Below are 20,682 nucleotides of genomic sequence, written 5' to 3'. Positions count from 1 at the left end.
AGGGAGACATTATGGGGTAAGGGAGAAACCTGGTGCTAGGGAAATTTCTAGGAATCCACAAGGATGACCCCAGATTAGAAGACTGGCAATAGTGGATAGGGTGCCTGAACTGGCCTACCCTGGTATTCAGATTGGTGAATTCCCTAACTGTCATCATAGAGCCTTCATCCAGTAATTGATGGAAGCAGATGCAGAGATCCACAACCAAGCACCAGGCTGAACTCTGGGAGTCCAGTAGAGAAGAGGGAAGAGGATTCTATGAGCAAGGGGGGCGGGGTCAAGATTTGTAGGGAAATCTACAGAGACAACTAAACCATGTTTGTAGGAACTCAGGAACTTTAGACCAACAGCTGTGGAACCAGCATGAGACTGGACTAGGCCCTCTGCATATGGGAGACAGTTGTGTAGCTTGGTCTGTTTGAAGGCCCCCTGGTAATGGGATCAGGATCTATACCTGGTGCATGTGCTGGCAATCTGGAGCCCATTACCTATAGTGGGATGCCTAGCTCAGCCTTGTTGCAGTGTGGAGGTGCTTGATCCTGCCTCAACTGAATGTACCAGGATTTGCTGACTCCCCATGGGAGACCTAACACTTTTTTGGAGGAGGGGCTGGGGGTATACTGGAGGGGAGTCGGAAGAGGGATGAGAGGGGGATCTGTGGTTGGTATGTAAAATAAAATTTTAAATTAAAAAAGAACAAAATAATGAAAGACAACACTGAATAGAGATAAAAGGATACTTAATATGAAAAGAGGATGGAGAAACCACTATCTTAGAGTTCATGTTTTGTTACAGAGGTAGACTAATAAAAACAGCATGGTTCTAGCATCACAATAGACATGTTGATCAGTGAAATCAAACTAAACACCAAATGGAGGTCCACACACCAATGGACACATGATTTTTCATATAGAAACCAGAAATATACACTGGGTAAAAAACATCTTCCACACATGGTAATGAACTAATCTTGATTGCTGCATGGAGAAAACTGCACAGAGATCTGTATTTACTACCCTAAATAAAAACTTAATTCCAAATGAATCAAGGATCTCTAAATAAGACCAGAGACACTGAATATAACAGAAGAGAAAGTGTGTAATAGGCTTGAATTCATTGGTACAGGAAAAGACTTTTTGAATAGGACACCTGTAGCACAGGCACTAAGACCCACACTTAATAAATGGGACCACATGAAGCTGAAAGTTTCCTATGGCAAGATATCTATGTAAGCTTTGGGATTGTCAATGACTGCTCCACTATATGATAGTGTATGCTGTGTTATTGAAATAGACTGTAGATAAGAATTCTAAATGCATTTCATATTCCTTGTAATTAAATTACAATGCACTATGAGTGAAGTGAAGCAGTGTACTATGAGTTCTAGAGCAACACAAAAATTGATTTTCTTTCCTGAAGATATTGTACATTGCTGTTTGTCCAGTCCAGATCAGAATCTCTGAGCTCAAATAAGTTTCTGCCTTGTCCTTACAGATAGCTATGTGTGTAGGTGTGCATTCTGAGATCCATCAAGAAATTATGGTCACACACTGGGGCAGTCTCATTAGTCTCATGATTGACTTCTACAAGTCACTAATAAACAGAGATTGCACACTGGAAATGATAAGGCAGTCCAACATGAATATTAAACATTGAAGCTGAGCTGACATTTCTAAATGTTTTATGTTGTCAATGTAATAATTTTGAAGCATGTATGCCACTAGTGAGTTGGCATTGCTTATGACAAAACCTTCCAACATTATAGTCAAGATATAATTGGCATCAGGAAGACTGTGTGTATTTGAAATGTATTAGAATAAATTGATCAGGAGAAAGTGACTTACAAAATTTACCTGTTTGAGACTGCTGTGTTTCAGGCTTGGATCTGGAGACTAGATGACAATCATCCCTCAGCTATTTTGAAAAGAGACATTTAATCAATATTTTGGATTTCAACAATATATAAATATTCAATATAAATATTAAAAGGCATTTACCTCTGGATGTGGACATTTTTCAGCCCAAACTGAAAGAAAAAGAAAGTATAGTCAATCTTATGCACAATAAGAATTCCAAACCTACCTTTATGAAGGCTTCAGAGGGCAATGAGTTCTATTCCCTTCTTTCAAAATAACCATCTATTATTTTATTGGTTAGGAAAGCAGCTGACAAGAAATATATTGAAATATATCAAAAGAAATCTATAGATTCAATTTAATTCCCATCAAAATTCAGAGAAATTTAAAAAACAACCACAACAGCATCAAAAAGCCTTTCAGGTTCATATGGAAATACAAAAAAATCTTGGATAGATTTAAGAAGATTCTCAATACTAAAATACGCTGGAGAAATCACTATCCCAGATTGCATGTTTTGTTACAGAACTAGAGTAATAAAAACATCATGATTCTATCATCAAAATAGACATGTTGATCAATGAAATCAAATTAATGTCAAAACACCTATGAATACATGATTTTTCATAAAGAAACTAGAAATACACACTGGATAAAAAAATAGCCTCCATACATGGAGATTACCAAACTTCATGGATACATGAAGGAGAATACACATACAAAACTCAACTCCAAGTGGATCATGAATCTCAAAATAAGACTAGATACCCTGAATATGACAGAAGAAAAAGTTTTTAACAGGCTTGAACTCACTGGTACAGGAAAGACTTCTGAACAGAACACCTGCAATACAGCACTAAGACCCAAATTTAGTAAATGGGACCACATGAAACCGAAAGCTTCTTTATGGCAAAGGACACCATCATCAGGCTACATAATAGGAAAAGAACTTAATCATTCAAACCTCTAATGTACAGTTAGTATCTAAAATACATAAAGAAGAAAAATTGGACTCCCAGGAAACAACTAACCCAATGATAATGGTGTTCGGGAATACAAAGACAATTTTTAAAAGATAAAACACAAACTGCTGACAAACTTTTAAAGAAATGCTCATCATCTTTCTTTATCAGGAGAATGCAAACCAAAAGTACTTTGAGATTTCATTTTTCTCCTGTCCAAAGGGCAAAGTTCAATTAAGCAAATGACAACTCATGCTTGTGAGGATATGACGAAAATGGAACACTTGCTCATTACTGATGAGAATGTAAACTTTTACAGCCATTAAGGAAATGACTCTGGCATTTTCTCAGGAAGCTGGCTACTAATCCTTCTCTAAAGCCACCTATACATCTATCTGGCATATACCCAAAGGACTCTATATCCTACTACAATAAATACCTGCTCATACATGCTCATTATTGACTATTTACAATAGCCAGATTTAGGGAACAGTTTAGATGTCCTTTAACTGGCAAATATATAATGAAAATATGGTGAACTTACACGATGGGGTGTTTTGCTTCTATCAAAAAAAAGGAAATTTACATATAAGTGTAGGAAGCTAGAAAAAAATCATCACCAATGAGGAGACCCAGATCCAAAAGTCAAATACTGTATAATTTCCCTTATATGTGAGTGTTAGCATTTAAGTCTTCAACATGTGTGCTAAAATCCATAGACTCTGCATCAAGTAAGGGACTGCTTGCGAGGATCGTTCAAGTAAAGGGAAATAGAATATATAATTGTAAAGAGACAGTGGGGGGAAGGGCGATGCAAGTGAGAGGTTAGGGTAGGAATATGGGGATGGACAATTTACTAAAGTCCACGTGAAAAACCATATGGAAACATACTGCTGTAGAATATTTCTAAATACATATGCATATAAAATAAATCCAAATGGAGTCTCCAAATAAAAGAGGAGATAAAGCCCCAATTAGACATCTTTTGCTAAACATGAAACCTTCAGTTATACCTAGTTGAGTCAATGGACAAAAGGGCAATTTAGGTATCTCAGGTAGAAGAGAACTCAGAGATCCTTCTGGGAGTATCTCAATTTTACACATCACTCATGCATATTAACATATGGGGCTTATTACCACTTTTGTTGTCTTTTATTTAAGTGTAAATTTATTCAGTGATTTCTTTTGGTAGCACAACATACCAGCATTTGTCTTACATAAAGTCTCTTCATGATGACTCTTACCTTGAATTATTTCATTTTCTTCTAGACCATTTCCTATGTTGGATGACTGGGCAGCTTTCTGCAGTGGATTAGGGTAAAAGACACTCCGTCACGTGATATTAGTAGTGTAATTTCAAAAGGTCTCATTTTCTATTTCTGAACATATCATGATATTGGACTTTAAGAAAATTGTTCATGAGAATATATGCAGTATATATCAAAAACCATGGTATTTGAATGGAGAATCTTATATACACAGTCAAGTTTAAGTCTTTCATTTCCCAATTACATACAAGAAATATAGAATAGAGGAAAAACATCCATAGACAGAGTAATGCCTGATGTGTATGTATCAATAAAAGTAATTATTTTATATTACAATGCATAAAACTAATTTGTTCTTCTTAGTAAAGTTGGAGAATGTTAATGACACAAATGTTCACATCTTTAGTAAGGCCATTCCTCTAGGACACGATTAATATTAATCATGAGGTGTTATACAATGACATTATTTGTGTGGTTAGGCTTGATAGGAGATATGTATTATGTTAAAAAGCATTCATGTTATATCATGCTGATTGTGTAGTGAAGAAGGCAGAATGTGCTTAATTTCGGTAAAAGTGAACGAACAAAACTGACATATTTCGTTAATTTCTTATAGATGGTAAATCTGGATCAAAATGATAAGCAGACAAGTTATTTCCTATGTTACCTTTAGACAATAACATTAGACCATTATGCAGTTTTAATATTTTGCAAATGTTTCTCAATGAACAGAAATCTTCCCCAAACACCATTTCACATTTTTTGCATGTTTAATAGAATCAACAAATCTTGCTTTCTCGTCATTCAAGAATTTTAAAAGTTATGAGAATATGTTGTCCACTATTCTATATGTACAGTAATGCCATCCTATTTGACAGTTACTGAGTGGACACTCCCTCATCTTCTAAAACATGTTAGGCTTCATACTTTGATCTCTGATATCAAAATACCATTCTCACTCCTACCCTGTATTAACGACAATTTTACCTAAATGTCTCTCTGTACCATATGTTTTCTTTATGACAAAATGCACCTATCTGAACTAAAACAGTTGCTTTTTACTTGTTTTGTGTTCTATTACTATAGCATATTAGGCTTCCCTCTGAAATTCTCAGTTCTTGATTTCTCAACATAGAGTAGATATTGACTATACAGATTTATGTAGGTTTAAAATATTAAAAATGTCTTCAGAACATACTCATACTTCAGTAAGTACCTAACATTGTGTAAAAGGGAAACTATAGTGTCTTGAATCTATTTGAATTCTCTACATTAACTCAACTCCCAATATATATATTAATTAAGCATATTGGACAATAATGTGGAAATAATTAATTTTCTTCATTGAATTGAGCAAAATAATTGAGTTTTTCCTTCACAATGAAGCCTCTTTTATGGAATCAAAAATTCTTTCTGTTGGCAGATTAGTTGATTATATGTCCATATTATCTTCTCAAATGAGGACCTTGAAATAACCCAATGACCATAAGGAAAAAATTTCTCCTTGACATAACTGAGTATAATCATCACATAACAAATTTAGTTTCTGCAGGAAGAATCAACTTTATGAAATAAATCCAACTCTGAAGTCACAATTTTATATCATCCACTATTTTAAATAGAGAGCCATAAGACTCTCCAGCTACGTAAAGAGCTTAACATAAAGCACAAGTAATAATCACATAATTATTTACTAAATTACTTATAAAAGACAATGATTAGCTGTGTGACTGGATTCTAAGAATACCCTGTGTTTTATAATAGGTAAAAGACTTTCACTTCAATGTTAAATCATCATTGATGGACTGAATATAGTAGCCTGAAGTGTAGTTTCTTTTGGCCTATGGTAAGATCATCAAACCAAACAGTAGTAAGTGAGAAATTTAAATTTAAATAGTTACATACCAACTTTTGATAGTCTTCATTCTTATTATAAGCATTTTCATTTTCCAGTTTTAAATCCGGTATTGTTTCTAATTCTAGTTCTTCTGACATATCCACATATTTTATTTAAAAAATAAATATAACAATTAGATACACAATTTTCTATGACAATAGACTGAAATACATTCATAATTAGAATTTAGAAAAAAATTTACTCTTATCAAATATTTCAATTAAATGTACTTTATACATGAATATTTACATGCTTAGATAAATGCCCAAGTTGTAGAAATACCTGTATATCACTTGTACAGAAACTGCATGTTGCCAGCTTCAAGACATCCAAATACTTGACTAATTCATCTAGTAGTAACACACCTCTCATAAATGACCAAGCTCTCTAAAATCTACATTTTCAGACGTCATCCATTTTTCAGAACATTTATCATGTGCTCACACCCACAAGCACATTCAAAAATGTACAAATTAAAGAAATTGGAGAAGGATTATGAAATAATTTTTTTTATTGAAACTGGCAAAATAGTTTTAGTTGTAAGGCCCTATTGCTCAAGACTCCACACTTTAGACACAGAATTTGGAGTAATTTAGCTGGACCTGACATAGAAACCTGCTCTCCTACTATGAGAACATGCTATGCAAAGTGCCAAGGGAGATAAGCAATCAGTAATCCCACCACCAAGATGTTGAAAGGCCTGGCAAGATAACGCTCATGGTAGGATAGCGACACTTTTATTTTTGGGGTAACCAACAGCTGTCCTATCGGTCCGGAGACCCACTCAATGAGAAATTCATTCCTGGTACTGGGAAACTAATCAACTATCCATGGATGGAGAAATCATAAACACTAGGAGTCATCAATTACTCCCGTTTTCTTATAACAGTATACTTACTGTGTTCTAAATATGGTTTTTATAGTCACGGTTATACCACAGAAGAATGTAGCTGTCATTTCTCCTCAAAGAATTTACTTTACACAGTACATAAAAATATTACAGTATATACAATTAATCAGACTCCAAGGAGTGACCATAATATGCCGCAACTCCACTTACAAAGTCCTAAATCTAAAGATCAGGAAAAATAGCAAGAATTGGGTAGATAGATTGTAAAATCAAAGTACCAGCACTCTTGAAGCTACACAGCATCTTCTATGCATGACTTAGATATTGCTACCACGAAATTTCAAAAGTATGATATCTGAAAAGACACCTATATAAGGACAACACTTGATGAAATGCTACTGTGGGTGAAGTGAATCTCACAATGCACAACCCCTAGATGAAGATCTGTAGGCAATCAGTGACTGATAAACAAAGAAAAATCAGGTGATTTTCCAGAGATGAGCTCATCCTAGTAGGATAATAGGTTGTGCAATTCCAGTGATCAGTCCTAAACACATGTACATACAAGCAACACACTAAACAAATACACACAAGCATGCATGCACTTACACACACTCACACACGCACAGAGACACAAACACACATGCACACACATATTCACGCATGTACGCACGCATACACACACACACAAAAAAAAAAATAGTGTGTCTTTACTAATAGTATAGAAGTCACACACATAGTTACTAAGGACTTGAGCACAGGAAAGGTTGTAGGAATAGCCAGACACCTGAAAATGATGTAAATATAGTACACAAGCATGAAATTATCAAAAGCTAAATAAAATAAAAGGCAACTCTTTTACTGACATTCTTATTTCAACCTTTGGATGAAAGTTTTTCTTGTCTACTATTACATTTTTACTTTTGTTTGATTTAATATGTATTACGTGGGTTATTTTATTTGGCTAAGGTATTTGTTGCCATGTTTTAAGCAAACCTCTCTGCCAAGTGATCTTACAAGTTAAGCATGTGCATTACCTTCTTGTTCTTCTACATTTTCATATTGTTTGGAAGCTATTGGTAAGTCATCCACACCACTTTTCAGACTATTCTCAGGAATATCTTGCTAAAATAATGAAAATAATAATGAGGATATAGTTGAATTTCCTATTTTGAATTCAACTAAACTTAAAAATAGGATAAAATATTTTCATAGATAACCTTTTGCATGCTCTTGAGATCAACCTGTCTTTTTACCCCATACAGTCACATATTCTAAAATCAAGCCTTGTAGCAGAAATAGAAAAAGATTATCTGCAGAATTCAATAAAGAACTAAACTCATAATATGAAACTTACATTCCTCACCAAAAATTAAACAGTGAAAGGATACATTTAAGTAATAATAACTGTTAATGTGCTTGCCATATCAAAGTATTTGATTTAAAAATCAATTCCTTGAGAAAATCATTTTAATATTATAATAAGGCCCTTTGGTTAGTATGAAAATACAAACTACGCCAGGTGGAGAAGAATTGAAATATTTTAGAATTAGTTTTGTTTATGAAAAGAAGGATGTACAAAAAATAGTTTTGTTAAAATCTTAGAAAGAGAGAAAATAGTTTCATAAAATTAAAAAGCAATTAGTGATTCTTCTTTGTTTACATAATGCATGTAATCTTTCAATGAAATCTTAAACTCTTTCACAGTAAAAAATGGGTATCATTAGAGCATAACAAGCATTAACATGAAGGGAAGCATCAGAACATTCATTCTATGTCTGGAATGTTCCTGGTGCTTATTTATACTTGAAATAGTAGAGAGGTCCTTATGCAATTACACACTCAGCATTTTTAGTCATTTACTTGTGAGATAGGTAAGAAAATTTAAAGTTCACATAGATTCACTATTCTCTAAATGGCATAACACTAATGGTTATCACTTCATATTTAAGTCATATGAACTGGTAGTTTTAATTCAGAAAGATTCTGTGATGAAACATCAATGTCATTATGTCAGCTGAGGATTTGTAAGTCTTCAAATACTGTTGAAATATATGTCAGTCTGGTCCCAACATTCATAAAACACGTGAAGAAAGGAATAAAAAGCCCTATTGACTATATGCTGAAATCCACATTTGAAGAATTTATGTATAGCTTATCACAATAAGACTTGAAGGACTGGGTGTGTGGTTGAGTGGTAAAGAATTTGCCTTGCATTCACTAATTTCATAGTTGATGTAATAAACGAAAAAAACAAAAAAGAAAACTACAAAACTCTAATCACAAGTGATCTAGGACACCCAGAAACAGGAAGCCTAACCTCAGAGTGATTTTGGAGATTTAAATGAGCAATGAAACCACTGTGTAGACATCCTTTAAAATTTGAAGTGTTACATATGATGCAAAGAATTTCAGGTTACTTTTAAAGATTTTGAGTGCAAAAATAAGATGAAATTGAAATTTTGCCTTTAGCATTGGTTATCAAAGACCTTATTCTAGAACTTTCTACAATTAGGGGGAAACATGTATACCTCAATTATATGAAGAGTTTTTTCTTCCATTTTTGATTTAAAAATTTGCATGTACAATATATTTTGAACATATTTTCCCAACCAAAATACTCCCAGATTATTCCCCATCTACCTACCCCCCAAGTTTATAATCTTTCTCTCTTAAATCTACCCCCAAATTGAAAATACAAACTTACAACCAATAAGACAAACATGCCACAAGAGAACAATCAGCCCCCAACAATACCACAAACACAAAATTGAACACTGCTTCCTTTGTGTTGATCAACTTCCCCTGGTCATAGTGTCTTCTCTGGAGTGCCTTTGATATACCCAGTGATGCTTCAAGTAGAACACTGACTTTTCCTTTTGCCAACAGCTATCAATTACAAACTGTGTCCTGGTTATGGATGGCAGCCTGTGTCTTCTTCTGCCTCTTAGTGCTGGCACCCTGTCTTGTTGGAACCTGGGCAAATCATCTGTGTATGGGCGTAGTCTCTGAGTTCATATGTGCATTGGTCTTGGTCCTGTTGTATCTGGAAGCCAAAGTTTCCTTGACCTTATCCATAAGCACTGGCTCTTATAATCATTCTGCTTCCTTTTCTACATAAACACTGAGCCTTGATGGAGGAGGTTTGATGAAGACATCCAATTTATGACTAGGTAGTCCAAAGTCTCTCACTCTGCATTTTGACCAGTTGTTGATCTCTGTGTTGATTCCCATCTACTGCAAGAGAAAACTTCTATAAGGAGGATCGGGAAAGGTATAGTGACATGTCTCTAGGACTCATTTTCTTGCTGTATTCATTCAGAAGAAGAGTAGCATTGGGTTTATCCATAGGCCCATACCCTACATTATCACGTTATTGGCCCCTTTGGCAGTGTTAGGTTTGTATTCCACCTTATGCAGTCTCTAAGTCCAATGAAAAAGTTATTTGTTATTCCCATAACATTTATGCTACTATGGGACCAGCATATGTTTCCGACAGGTCACTGTTGTAGGTCACAGGGTTGTAGTTGGTGATATCGATGATTACCTTTCTCCTCTGTGAGCAGGAGGTGTATCTTCTAGCACCACGAACATTAGTTAGAAGGTGTAATGATTCTATTTGGGCACAAATCCATCTACTCTATGTTTGGGTATTTAATATGTGGTTTTTTCACCAATAGGATCTTTCTATTTGGTTGTGGAGTGAGACCAAAGGCCTTCACCATAGCCTGTTATGTTTGGATAATTCTATGTGCCTGTAGAATCATCAACAAATGGTTCAGGTCAAACTGGATGGCCACATGCAGAAGAACTAAGTAGATCCATATCTATCACCCTGCATACATCTCAACTATGAATGGATCAAAGACTTCAACATAAGACCATAAACTCTGATTAAGATAGAAGAAAATGTCTGGAAAGGGCTTGAATTCATTGTTACAGTCAATGACTGACTTTCTGAACCAGATACCAATAACACAGGCATTAGAACCAAAACTAGCAAGTGTAACTTCATGAAGATGAAAAGCTTCTCCTTAGAATAGAACAGCATCATGTAAAAATTTATGGCATGGAAAATGAATAAACCATTGCCAATTATACATCTGATAGGGGATTAGCATCTAAACCACAAAGAACTAATAAACTGAATATCAAGAAAACAAATAACATGTTCTAAAAAATGGGGTACAGAACAAAGCAGAGATACACAAATGCCTGAGAAACACTTCAGTAAATGTTCAACATCCTTAGTCATCAACGGAAATGTAAATCAATGCCCCTCTGAGATTTCATTTTACCTAAGTCAAAATGGTCAAGATCAATAAAACAAATGACAGCTCAGCTGGGGAGTATGCAAGGAAAGGGAAACACTTGTTCCTTCCTGAAGGAAGTGCAAACTTATACTAGGATGTGAAGAGCCTTCAAACATTCTTTTTGTATCTCATTATATACCCATTGGCAGCCTGAGACAGAACTCATTAGGAACATCCTTGAACTCTTGGAAAGTTCAACCTGCCTCTGTCATCTGAATTTTAGGATAAAGACTGTGCCATGATGACTGGATCCAATATTTTATGAGAATGAATAATGCAAAGCTACAATTATACTTATTTTGAGAGAAAGATTTTGTATTTGTACATTTTAATCACTTTAAATAATACTTTTTTCTAGATAAAGTACCAAAATGCTGTGGGATGGTCTTTCTGTATGCTGTGAATATATGTTGCTCCCATGGGTTAATAAATAATGCTGTACTGGGCTATGGCAGGTCAGGATGGAGCCAGGCAGGAAAACCAAGAGAGACAGAGAAAGAAGAAGGGTGGAGTCAAGGAAGATGCTGCAAGCTGTCGGGGGGAGCAAGATGTAATAAAATACAGGTAAAGCCACGAGGCACATAGACTAATAGAAATGGGTTAATTTAAGATATAATAGCAATAAGCCTGAGCCATATATCAAACAGTTTATAATTAATATAAACCTCTGTGTTTTTATTTGGGACCAAGTGGCTGCAGGACACAGGAAAACTTCCATCTACACCAGACTTGAAAAATTGTTTTTAAATGTTAGTGTCCTGAGTAAGAGGGTGGTTTTTTTTGATATTTTTATTATTAAGAAATTTTCTATTCAGGTTACATAATAACCACAGATTCCCCTGTCCTCCCTCCTTGCACCCCCAGCCTTCCTCCCCAACCCACCCCCCATTCCCATCTCCTCCAAGGCAAGGTCTCCCATGGGGACTCAGCAGAGCCTGGTATATTTGGTTGAGGCAGGCCTAAGCCCCTCCCTCATGCACCAAGGCTGCTCAGGGTGTCCCACCACAGGCACTGGGTTCCAAAAAACACACTCACACACCAGGGACAGATCCCAATTCCACTGCCTGGGGGTCTGCTAACCAGTTCAAGGCAAACAACTGTCTCACCTATCCAGAGGGCCTAGTCCAGTCCCATGGGCCTCGACAGCTATTGGTGCACACTTCATGAATTTCCACTAGTTTGGCTGGATCTCTCTGTACATTTTCCCATCGTGATCTCAATGTCCCTTGCTCATAGAATTCCTTCTCTCTCTTATCAATTGAACTACTGGAGCTTGGTCTGGTGCTTGGCCATGGATCTCTGCATCTGCTTCCATCAGTTACTGGATGAAGGCTCTATGATGACAGTTACGGTATTCACTAATCTGATTATCAGAGTAGGCCGGATCAGGCACACTCTCAACTATTGCTAGTAGTCTAAGGTGGGGTCATCCTTGTGGATTCCTGGGAACTTCCCTAGCACTCTGTTTCTCCCTGTTCCCATGATGTCTTCATTTATCATGGTATCCCTTTCCTTGCTATCCCATTCTGTCCCTGTTCCAGCTCAAACCTCCCATTGCCTTATGTTCTCATCCCCCATTACTTGCCCTCCATTACTCCCCCTCACCCTCAGTTTGCTCATGTTGATCTCATCTATTTCGCCTTCACTGTTTGATCTATAGGGTCTTCCTTGTTAGCCAGCTTCTTTGGAGTTGTGGGTTGTAGTCTGGTTATTCTTTGCTTTACATTTAATATCCATTTATGAGTGAGTACATACCATATTTTTCCTCTTGAGTCTGGGTTTTCATCCATTTGCCTGCAAATTTAATAATATCATTGTTTTTACTGCTGACTAGTACTCCATTGTGTGTATGTACCACATTTTCTTTATCCATTCTTCACCTGAGGGGCATTTAGATTGTTTCCAGTTTCTGGCTATTATGAATAATGATGCTATGAACATAGTTGAGCTTGTGTCCTTGTGGTATGATTGAGCATTCCTTGGGTATATGCCCAAGAGTGGTATAGCTGGGTATTGAAGAAGACTGACTCCCAATTTTCTAAGAAACCACCATACTGATTTCCAAAGTGGCTGTACCAGTTTGCACTCCCACCAACAGTGGAGGAGTGTTCCCCTTCCTCCACATCCTCTCCAACATAAGCTGTCTTCAGTGTTTTTTATCATAGCCATTCTGACAGGTGTAAGATGGTATCTCAGAGTTATTTTGATTTGTATTTCCCTGATGGCTAAGGATGTTGAGCAATTTCTTAAAAGTCCTTTGGCCATTTGAGATTCTTCTGTTGAGAATTCTCTGTTTAGGCCTGTAGCCCATTTATTTGGATTGTTTGGAATTTTGATGTCTAGTTTATTGAATTCTTTTATATACTTTGGAGATCAGCCCTCTGTCAGATGTCAGGTGGGGTTGGTAAAGATCTTTTCCCATTCTGTAGGCTGTCGTTTTGTCTTATTGACTGTGTCCTTTGCCCTACAAAAGCTTCTCAGTTTCAGGAAGTCCCATTTATTAATTGTTTCTCTCAGTGTCTGTGTTATATTTAGGAAGTGGTCTTCTGTGCCAATGCATTCTAGGCTACTTCCTACTTTCTCTTCTCAAGTTCAGTGTAACTGGATTTATGTTGAGGTCTTGGATCCACTTGGATTTGAGTTCAGTGCATGGCGACAGATAGGGATCTATATGCAGTCTTCTGCATGTTGACATCCAGTTAACATGTAGTTGACATCCCGTTAACAGTTTTTAAAAGTTTGTATCATGAGTAAAAGATTTTTTAAAAGGTACTTTAAAAACTAATGCTAATTTCTGTGCCCTTCAATACATGGGTTGGATATGTAAGCTACCTTAAGTAACATAATGAATAGGTTAGTCTACATATTTAGAGAAGCCTGAAAATTATGTAAGTCATGCTATAAGAAATAAAAATAAAACTACTAATGTTTATTTGTCCAAATATTCCCAAATTTCAAATTCCCTCCACTGTGGTAAAACTATACAAACTAATTTTTCTGTGATTACTTATTTCTTATCTCATTTGTGGCTTTCAGAACCTTAAAGTAATTATTATGTTTTGGTACTTTTCACCATCAATATAGTAATATTGTCATAATTTTATAAAAAAATTCTAGCCAATTTTTCATCTAAAGTGATGACATTTTGACAACTGCTCTATTATACCATTTCAAACTCCACAAAGAAGAAATTCAGCACAAGAATTTACCTCAAGAAGGCATTGATTACCTGAGTTTTCAAATTAGCTGTGTCCTCCATTGTTGCACACACGGAAATCAGTGACTCAGATTCAAAGTGATGTCTTTGAAGCAAAACACACAACAACAAATAAGTGAGTAGTGGACAAAAGCATTTGTCCTGAATGTTTAGTTATTTGAATAGCAGATGGTGTTTCTGTTGTTATTAGACATCTGTTTTATAAAATTTGTTCAGCTGTTAATTTCTGTCTCCACTTCTCCTAATCTCTGCATTTGTCAAGAAAGAGTTCCACATAGTTCCACATCAAATAGTGTCAGTCAATATATTTGTGGAACCTGAAAATCATTTGTTTTGAAAACTGTCCTGATGATTGCATGCAAATTACAATGAATTGCTCACATACTCTTTAATCATTAATTTAAATAAAGGTTATAGCCCCAAATAAAGCAAAACAATAGTGTCCTCATTCTACTCTATTAATAAAGCATAAAACTATATAACTACTAAATGGCAACCTTCATTCTTGAGCATGGAAAATACCCATTGAAAGGAAATCATCACATCCATTCATTGTAAAACAACTAATAAAGTCATGAAAAAGATGTGAAATCCTTGAACATTAAAGTTATAAGTGAACAAACAAATGTGCACATTGAGGTTTGAAATCCTCTTATCATGGGTGTTCAAACATTAAAATGTAATAATTCAGTTATTACATTGGTAGAGGCTGATTCAAAAACTACCAAGCACTTAAAAACCTTCATATGTGCTCGGTTGATGGCAGAGACTTCTGGAAAAGCAGATCCCTGGGACTTTTGCCTCTGTTTCCCTCTATGTTCTCTAGATGTCTTCCTTATATAGGATACCACTCCTCGTTCCCTCTTTTGCAGTCTTCAGTGATGCTCTCTGGCCTTTCAATATTCATCCCAGGAAGGTGCAGATTCCTGAAAGTACAGGCTCAAAGAACCTGAAAGACAGCTAGTTCCCTGGTTCAGGCAAATAAGCTAAATGGAGGGTCAGCAACACACATCCCAAGCCTAGATATGTTACAAAATTCTATGATTATGTTCTGCAATTCCAATCTGAAAAGGACAGGAATTTGGCAAAGGTAACAGGAAAAGAAGCAGTGGCAGTGGATCACAGATATTTTTCATTTCAGCCCTTGGTTCTGAACATTCTCTAGCCCACCCTCTGTGATACCACATTCCCGTTTTCTATAAAGACTTCAGGTTGCTCAAGTAAGTTTCAACAGAAGAATCTATTTGTCATTACTATCAATTAAGCACAAAAGGTAATATAGTTTCCAAATTACGTTCAACCATATCCATTCCCAGATGATTTTCACCATCCTGTGTCTATGTAAATAACTTTATTGTCTTTAAAAAACTAATCACGAGGCCAAACTCTTAGTCCTATTGGCCTCCATGATTTTCCTTTCGAAATTGCCCTTCCCCTGTTAATGTCATTCAAATCATCCACCATTAGGCTACTTTTAATGCCATTCTTGGAACACTTGACTCATTCCCATATTTTCCTACAGAAATTCTCAATCAAATACTGGTCAGTAAGGACTGGTCTTTTAGTGAAGGAATGCATGGGAATCTAAATTGGGCCATTTGTATTTCCACCTCCATAGAATACTGTGTTTTAGTTTTGGCTTCTCCCTCAGAGCAACTGTTTATGTATAACGTTGGATCTAGTTTTCTGTGCTCAGGATATTTTTATTAGTTTTCAAAATTCCTTAAAAACTACAAATTTTTCAGATCTGAGATTTTCTAATAAAACAAGAAGCAGTACCTGGCAGTCAAAAATTCTAAACTATAGGTCAAGAAACATGAGGAAAAATAAATGTACAATAAAAAATTTCAAAATTCTTAGTGTCATGGGGAAACAAAGACTTGATGAAATGAGAAAAAAACTCTCCTGTACCCAGACAGTCCAGTAGTTTGAAGAGAAAACAAAACTGAGTATAAGTTCATAACGTCTCTTAAATAGATGCTCACTTGTATCAACATAACATGGTATATGTGCACATGGACTACCATTCCAATAATGTAATTCCAAGCCTTCTGTCATCTTGCTCATTTCAAACCTATGGCACTACAGACACAATAAAGAGAGGTTTCCCCCTCCAATCTTGATAGCAATGTAGTGTCTAAGAACAACTTTCAAAAGAAAAACTATGGAGGTTTTAGATAGGTTTCTCAGGAAAACTCTAATCCAGAGTTGACACATAAGGAAAACTGGCTTTCTACATGAGATCATCTCAATGTAGTCACAGGAACAAGAGAGTGCACAGGCTGACAGTTCAGTCAAGAGATGGCAACTTGTTACCTATGGGATTCATAGAATTAATCAAACTCTCTGGATGACCTTTGCTAAAGTAGTAAGACACTTAGTCACAAGGATATGAAAGCTTTAAAACATATGATTATATTAATGCATCATGGACACTAAATAAATCAGATGGAATCAGTGAAGAACACAATATTCAATAAACATTAGTTCTTTTCCCTGGTTCTAATTATAAGTTAACATTCATATTCAAAGACCTTAAAATCTTACCCCGATAAAAAGACATCTTCAGGCTGATTTCCTATAATTGAATGAAAAGTAGACATATTTCAGTCGATTATATTAGTCTATAAAATACCGTAGGGTAAATCTTCTAGAGTAAAAAATCTTCTAGGGTAAATAATAACTATGGTACTGGAATATAACAAATGCATCAGGAAATCTTCACTTCCTTTGGATTTATTGAATAAAAGAATGAAAGAAATTATCAGCATTTGATACCTCAAAGTAGGTGACCATGTATACTGACAACAAGTCCAACTAATGGCAAATAGTGCCATTGCCAGAATCAGTGCCTATCATCAATAAATAGCAAAGAGAGTAGTTTTCTGGAAGAATGGTACCAGGATCAATTTGAAGACAGCATAAATATTTTGTTATAACACAACAAATATTCCCCAGATGCACGGCTGCAATCCTTTAGGTAGGGATGAAACAACCTATCAGAGAGAACCTGAGGCAATGATCATTGTACTTATCAATCTCCCCTAAAATTATGGAAACCTATCTGGACAAGGTTTCTCATAAAGACTTGCAAGGTATCAGAAAAGAGAGGTAAGGTGAAATCAATGCTGCCCACCCTCCTGATCTCCTCTGTGGTTAGGTTCTAATGAGCTCTTTTAGATCTGGCTATAGTTTTCATTCTTACCTATGATACAATAAGGTAGAACCACAATTGCTATTGTCACCTTTGGACATAACTACTGGTAAGATCCCCTCCTAAAGAATATATCTATTCTGCACATGGCTAAAATACAGAAAATTAAAAGTATGTACTAGGAAGGCTAGGTCCGAGAAAGTTGCTTTGGAGGTTTGTTTATTATAAAACTATAAATCCATATGTAGGTATCTACATATATATCACTTAATAACTCACTTAAGATCTTTCTACTGGGATAGAAACCTAGTTCCCTATGGTGGTATTTTATTTGTGCTGAAATGCGATTTTATTTGTATGTTAATAAAGATGCCTGGAGGTCAGAAGTAAAACCGAGCCACTAAGCAGAAGTCAGGTGGTGGTGGCACATACCCTTAATCCAATCCCATGGCAGGTAGAGTCTCTGTGTGGTCAAGGACACAGCCAAGGAGTGGTGACCTGAACCTTTAATCCCAGTACCAACCATAGAGACCTGGAGGTCTGTATAGACAGGCAGTGACAGGGAAGTCATGTGGTTGGGTTTAGAGCCAATGAGAAGGCAGAACAGAAAAGCAATAAAAAGACAAGTCACACAGGAAGAAGGTCTCTCTCTCTAGAGAAGAGACAGCAGCCAGGTATTAAGATAAGGCTGTCTGGGCTCTTCACTAGTGCTCTCATCTCTTGGACTTTTAACTCTGTAGTTGGCTCTGTGTTTCTTATTTACTAAGACCATTTAGAATTTTGTCTACAGTTCTCCTTTTATATAAAATAAGAAAGACCACACATGGTGAGATCCTATTGACATTACCCTTGAGAAAGTATCTTCCCATGGAAAATGAAGACTGGAAATGTGCCCAAGTGGCAGAGCACCTGTCTTGCAAAAATAGGGTAAAAGATAAAATGGGATTGTGGATGGATAGTCAAGTATTCTCTGGTGTATGAGTGGCTTCATATTTACTGATAAGCACTATAGATATTAACGACTCACAATAAAAACAGAATTTAAATCTGGAATTAGTAGACTAGTTTCTTCTTTTTTCCCCCAAAGAAGAGGTTCATTATTTACTTCATCTACAGTATTCACATTCTAAAGGTTACTGCATATGGGAAAAAGCCATGTGAAAGACTTGACTACAGTTTGGAAAAGTATGACCTCTGGAGATTGCCTTTTGGCAGTCAAGAGTCAGTTTGGCAACACAAAGCAGGAAGACAAAAATAAACAAAAATAAAAATAAAAATAGGGTCATTGGAGTAGCAAACACATAGAGCACCTCCTTCTTAAAGTATGAAACCTTGAGTTCAACACCTCACAGATAAGAATATTAATTTCTAATTATACATTTAGGAACCAGACCATTGCCATACAGTAGAGCCAGAAGTAATCACCGTGTATATAAACATTTCAGTAACACTATGTGATATATTTGTTTAAATGGAAGAATTTGAATACAAAATTACCATTATTTTAGGTTTTGCGCCACCTTTATTGAATACGTCTCTTTTTGTCTGTCACCCCCCAAAAACTGCCATCAGTAAACTCACACCTGGTCCAGATCCAAGCTGACAACCCTCTTTGTTTGTGAGCCACCATTGTTGGGCAATTCTCTTTTTCCATTTCCCATCCTATTATCCCCTACTACTATCTCCAAACCCACATGCCTTGCTTAAGAAATGCAGCAGGCATGGCCTCCATGTTTCCTAGCTACCTTTGCTAGCTAGGTGGCTACTTCATTTTCTCTGGAAGCCAACAATCCTATTCCAGACCCAAAGCTGTGAACCCTCTGTTGCAGGAATCCTAAATGTTATTTTAATTAAAAAATGGAGCCAGATATTGGGGAAAATGCTGAAAGATCAGAGAGACAAAGAAACAAGTCATAGCCAAGTCTAACCTCGCCAACTCCAGGAATCCTCTGACTGAATGCCTCTGAGTACTCAGCTGAAAGCGCTCCAGCTGAAAAGCCTCTACACAAAAGGGGTTCCAGCCAAAAAGCCTTTAGTTCCTGTCTCCTCATGCCTTATATACCTTTCTCCACCCAGCCATCACTTCCTTCCTAGTGTTGGGATTAAAGGCATGTGACTTCCCAGTAATGGGATTAAGGGTTGGTGCCACCACTGCTTGCCTCTCTTTCTCTCCTAGACTGATTAAATCTCATGTAGTCCAAGGTGGATATAACTCACAGAGATCCAGATGGATCTCTGCCTCCCGAGTGCTAGGATTAAAGATGTGTGGCACCACTGCCTGGCCTCTATATTTAATCTAGTGGCTTGTTCTGTCCTCTTATCTTCAAGCAAATTTTATTAGAGTACACAATATATCACAACCTTTTCTGGGTAAGTCACTTCTTCCCTGTTCTGCCCCCACATTTTTTGTTTGTGGCTGTCACCATACACAGAAGACTAGGTCCAGATCAATGGCTGCAATAGATATAATACTGAAAATTTCAGCATGCCAATTAGAAAGTTCAGAGAAAAACCTTACCAATATAACAAATCAAACAAAAGATAGAATATGAGAATGTAAAGAAAAAGTAGAAAAATCTATAATTAATTAGCAAATAATATAAAAAAAAACCATGCTAGAAGACCAGGAAAGAAATTTGAGATACTATCAAAGGCTCAAATCTTTGAATTCTATTGGCATACATGAGGAAACAGTATTCTCAATCAATAGCATAGACAAGATTAATAGAAAGATCACAGAGGAATTCTTCATCCAAGTAAGGAAATATATACACACACTGATACAAGAATCAAACAAAACCCCAACCAGACAAGATCAGAAAGAAAACTCCAAAGCATATAATAGTAACACCACCAAATATACAGGACTAGGAAAAAATATTGAAAGCTTAAGAAAAGAAAGTATACAAGTCATTTGGAAATGAACGTGCCCAGGGCAACAGCTGAATTATCAAACAAAACTCTGAAAAGCAGAAGAGCCTGAAGCAATGAACTTCAAATACTACAAGTCCATGCATGTCAACCAGGACTCGTGTGCCCAGTGAATCTGTCTGCCATAGCTGAAGAGGAAACACTTCCATGATACAAGCAGCCTGAAACAGTTATAGCAAATAATAAATTCTAAACAGACTACTAAATGTAATACTTCTAACTGAAGAGAGGAGT

At 36.2% G+C, this 20,682-nt stretch overlaps 1 protein-coding gene across 5 annotated transcripts in view; it reads right to left on the bottom strand.

Annotated features, from left to right (window-relative positions):
* Positions 1-20,682, bottom strand: part of LOC131901890 (POTE ankyrin domain family member A-like) — a 60,036-nt gene that overhangs the window by 18,321 nt on the left and 21,033 nt on the right. For 4 of the 5 annotated variants that reach the window (XR_009376931.1, XM_059252955.1, XM_059252953.1 and 1 more), the window contains exons 7-13: positions 16,911-16,941; positions 14,376-14,448; positions 7,871-7,958; positions 5,992-6,074; positions 4,063-4,120; positions 1,998-2,026; positions 1,854-1,914 (exon numbers count right to left, since the gene is read on the bottom strand). Coding sequence is in view for 4 of the 5 variants with exons in the window: in XM_059252955.1 (XP_059108938.1) it covers positions 1,854-1,914; positions 1,998-2,026; positions 4,063-4,120; positions 5,992-6,074; positions 7,871-7,958; positions 14,376-14,448; positions 16,911-16,941 (423 nt within the window). In the remaining variant the exon portion in view is untranslated. The remainder of the gene's footprint in view (positions 1-1,853; positions 1,915-1,997; positions 2,027-4,062; positions 4,121-5,991; positions 6,075-7,870; positions 7,959-14,375; positions 14,449-16,910; positions 16,942-20,682) is intronic. The other variant, XM_059252956.1, reaches the window with a different exon arrangement.

The sequence above is a fragment of the Peromyscus eremicus genome, unplaced genomic scaffold (genome assembly GCF_949786415.1).
Source record: "Peromyscus eremicus unplaced genomic scaffold, PerEre_H2_v1 PerEre#2#unplaced_590, whole genome shotgun sequence".
NCBI classification, from domain to species: Eukaryota; Metazoa; Chordata; class Mammalia; order Rodentia; family Cricetidae; genus Peromyscus; species Peromyscus eremicus.
Note: the sequence above shows the minus strand (reverse complement) of the source record. Positions and strands in the feature narration are given on the sequence as shown.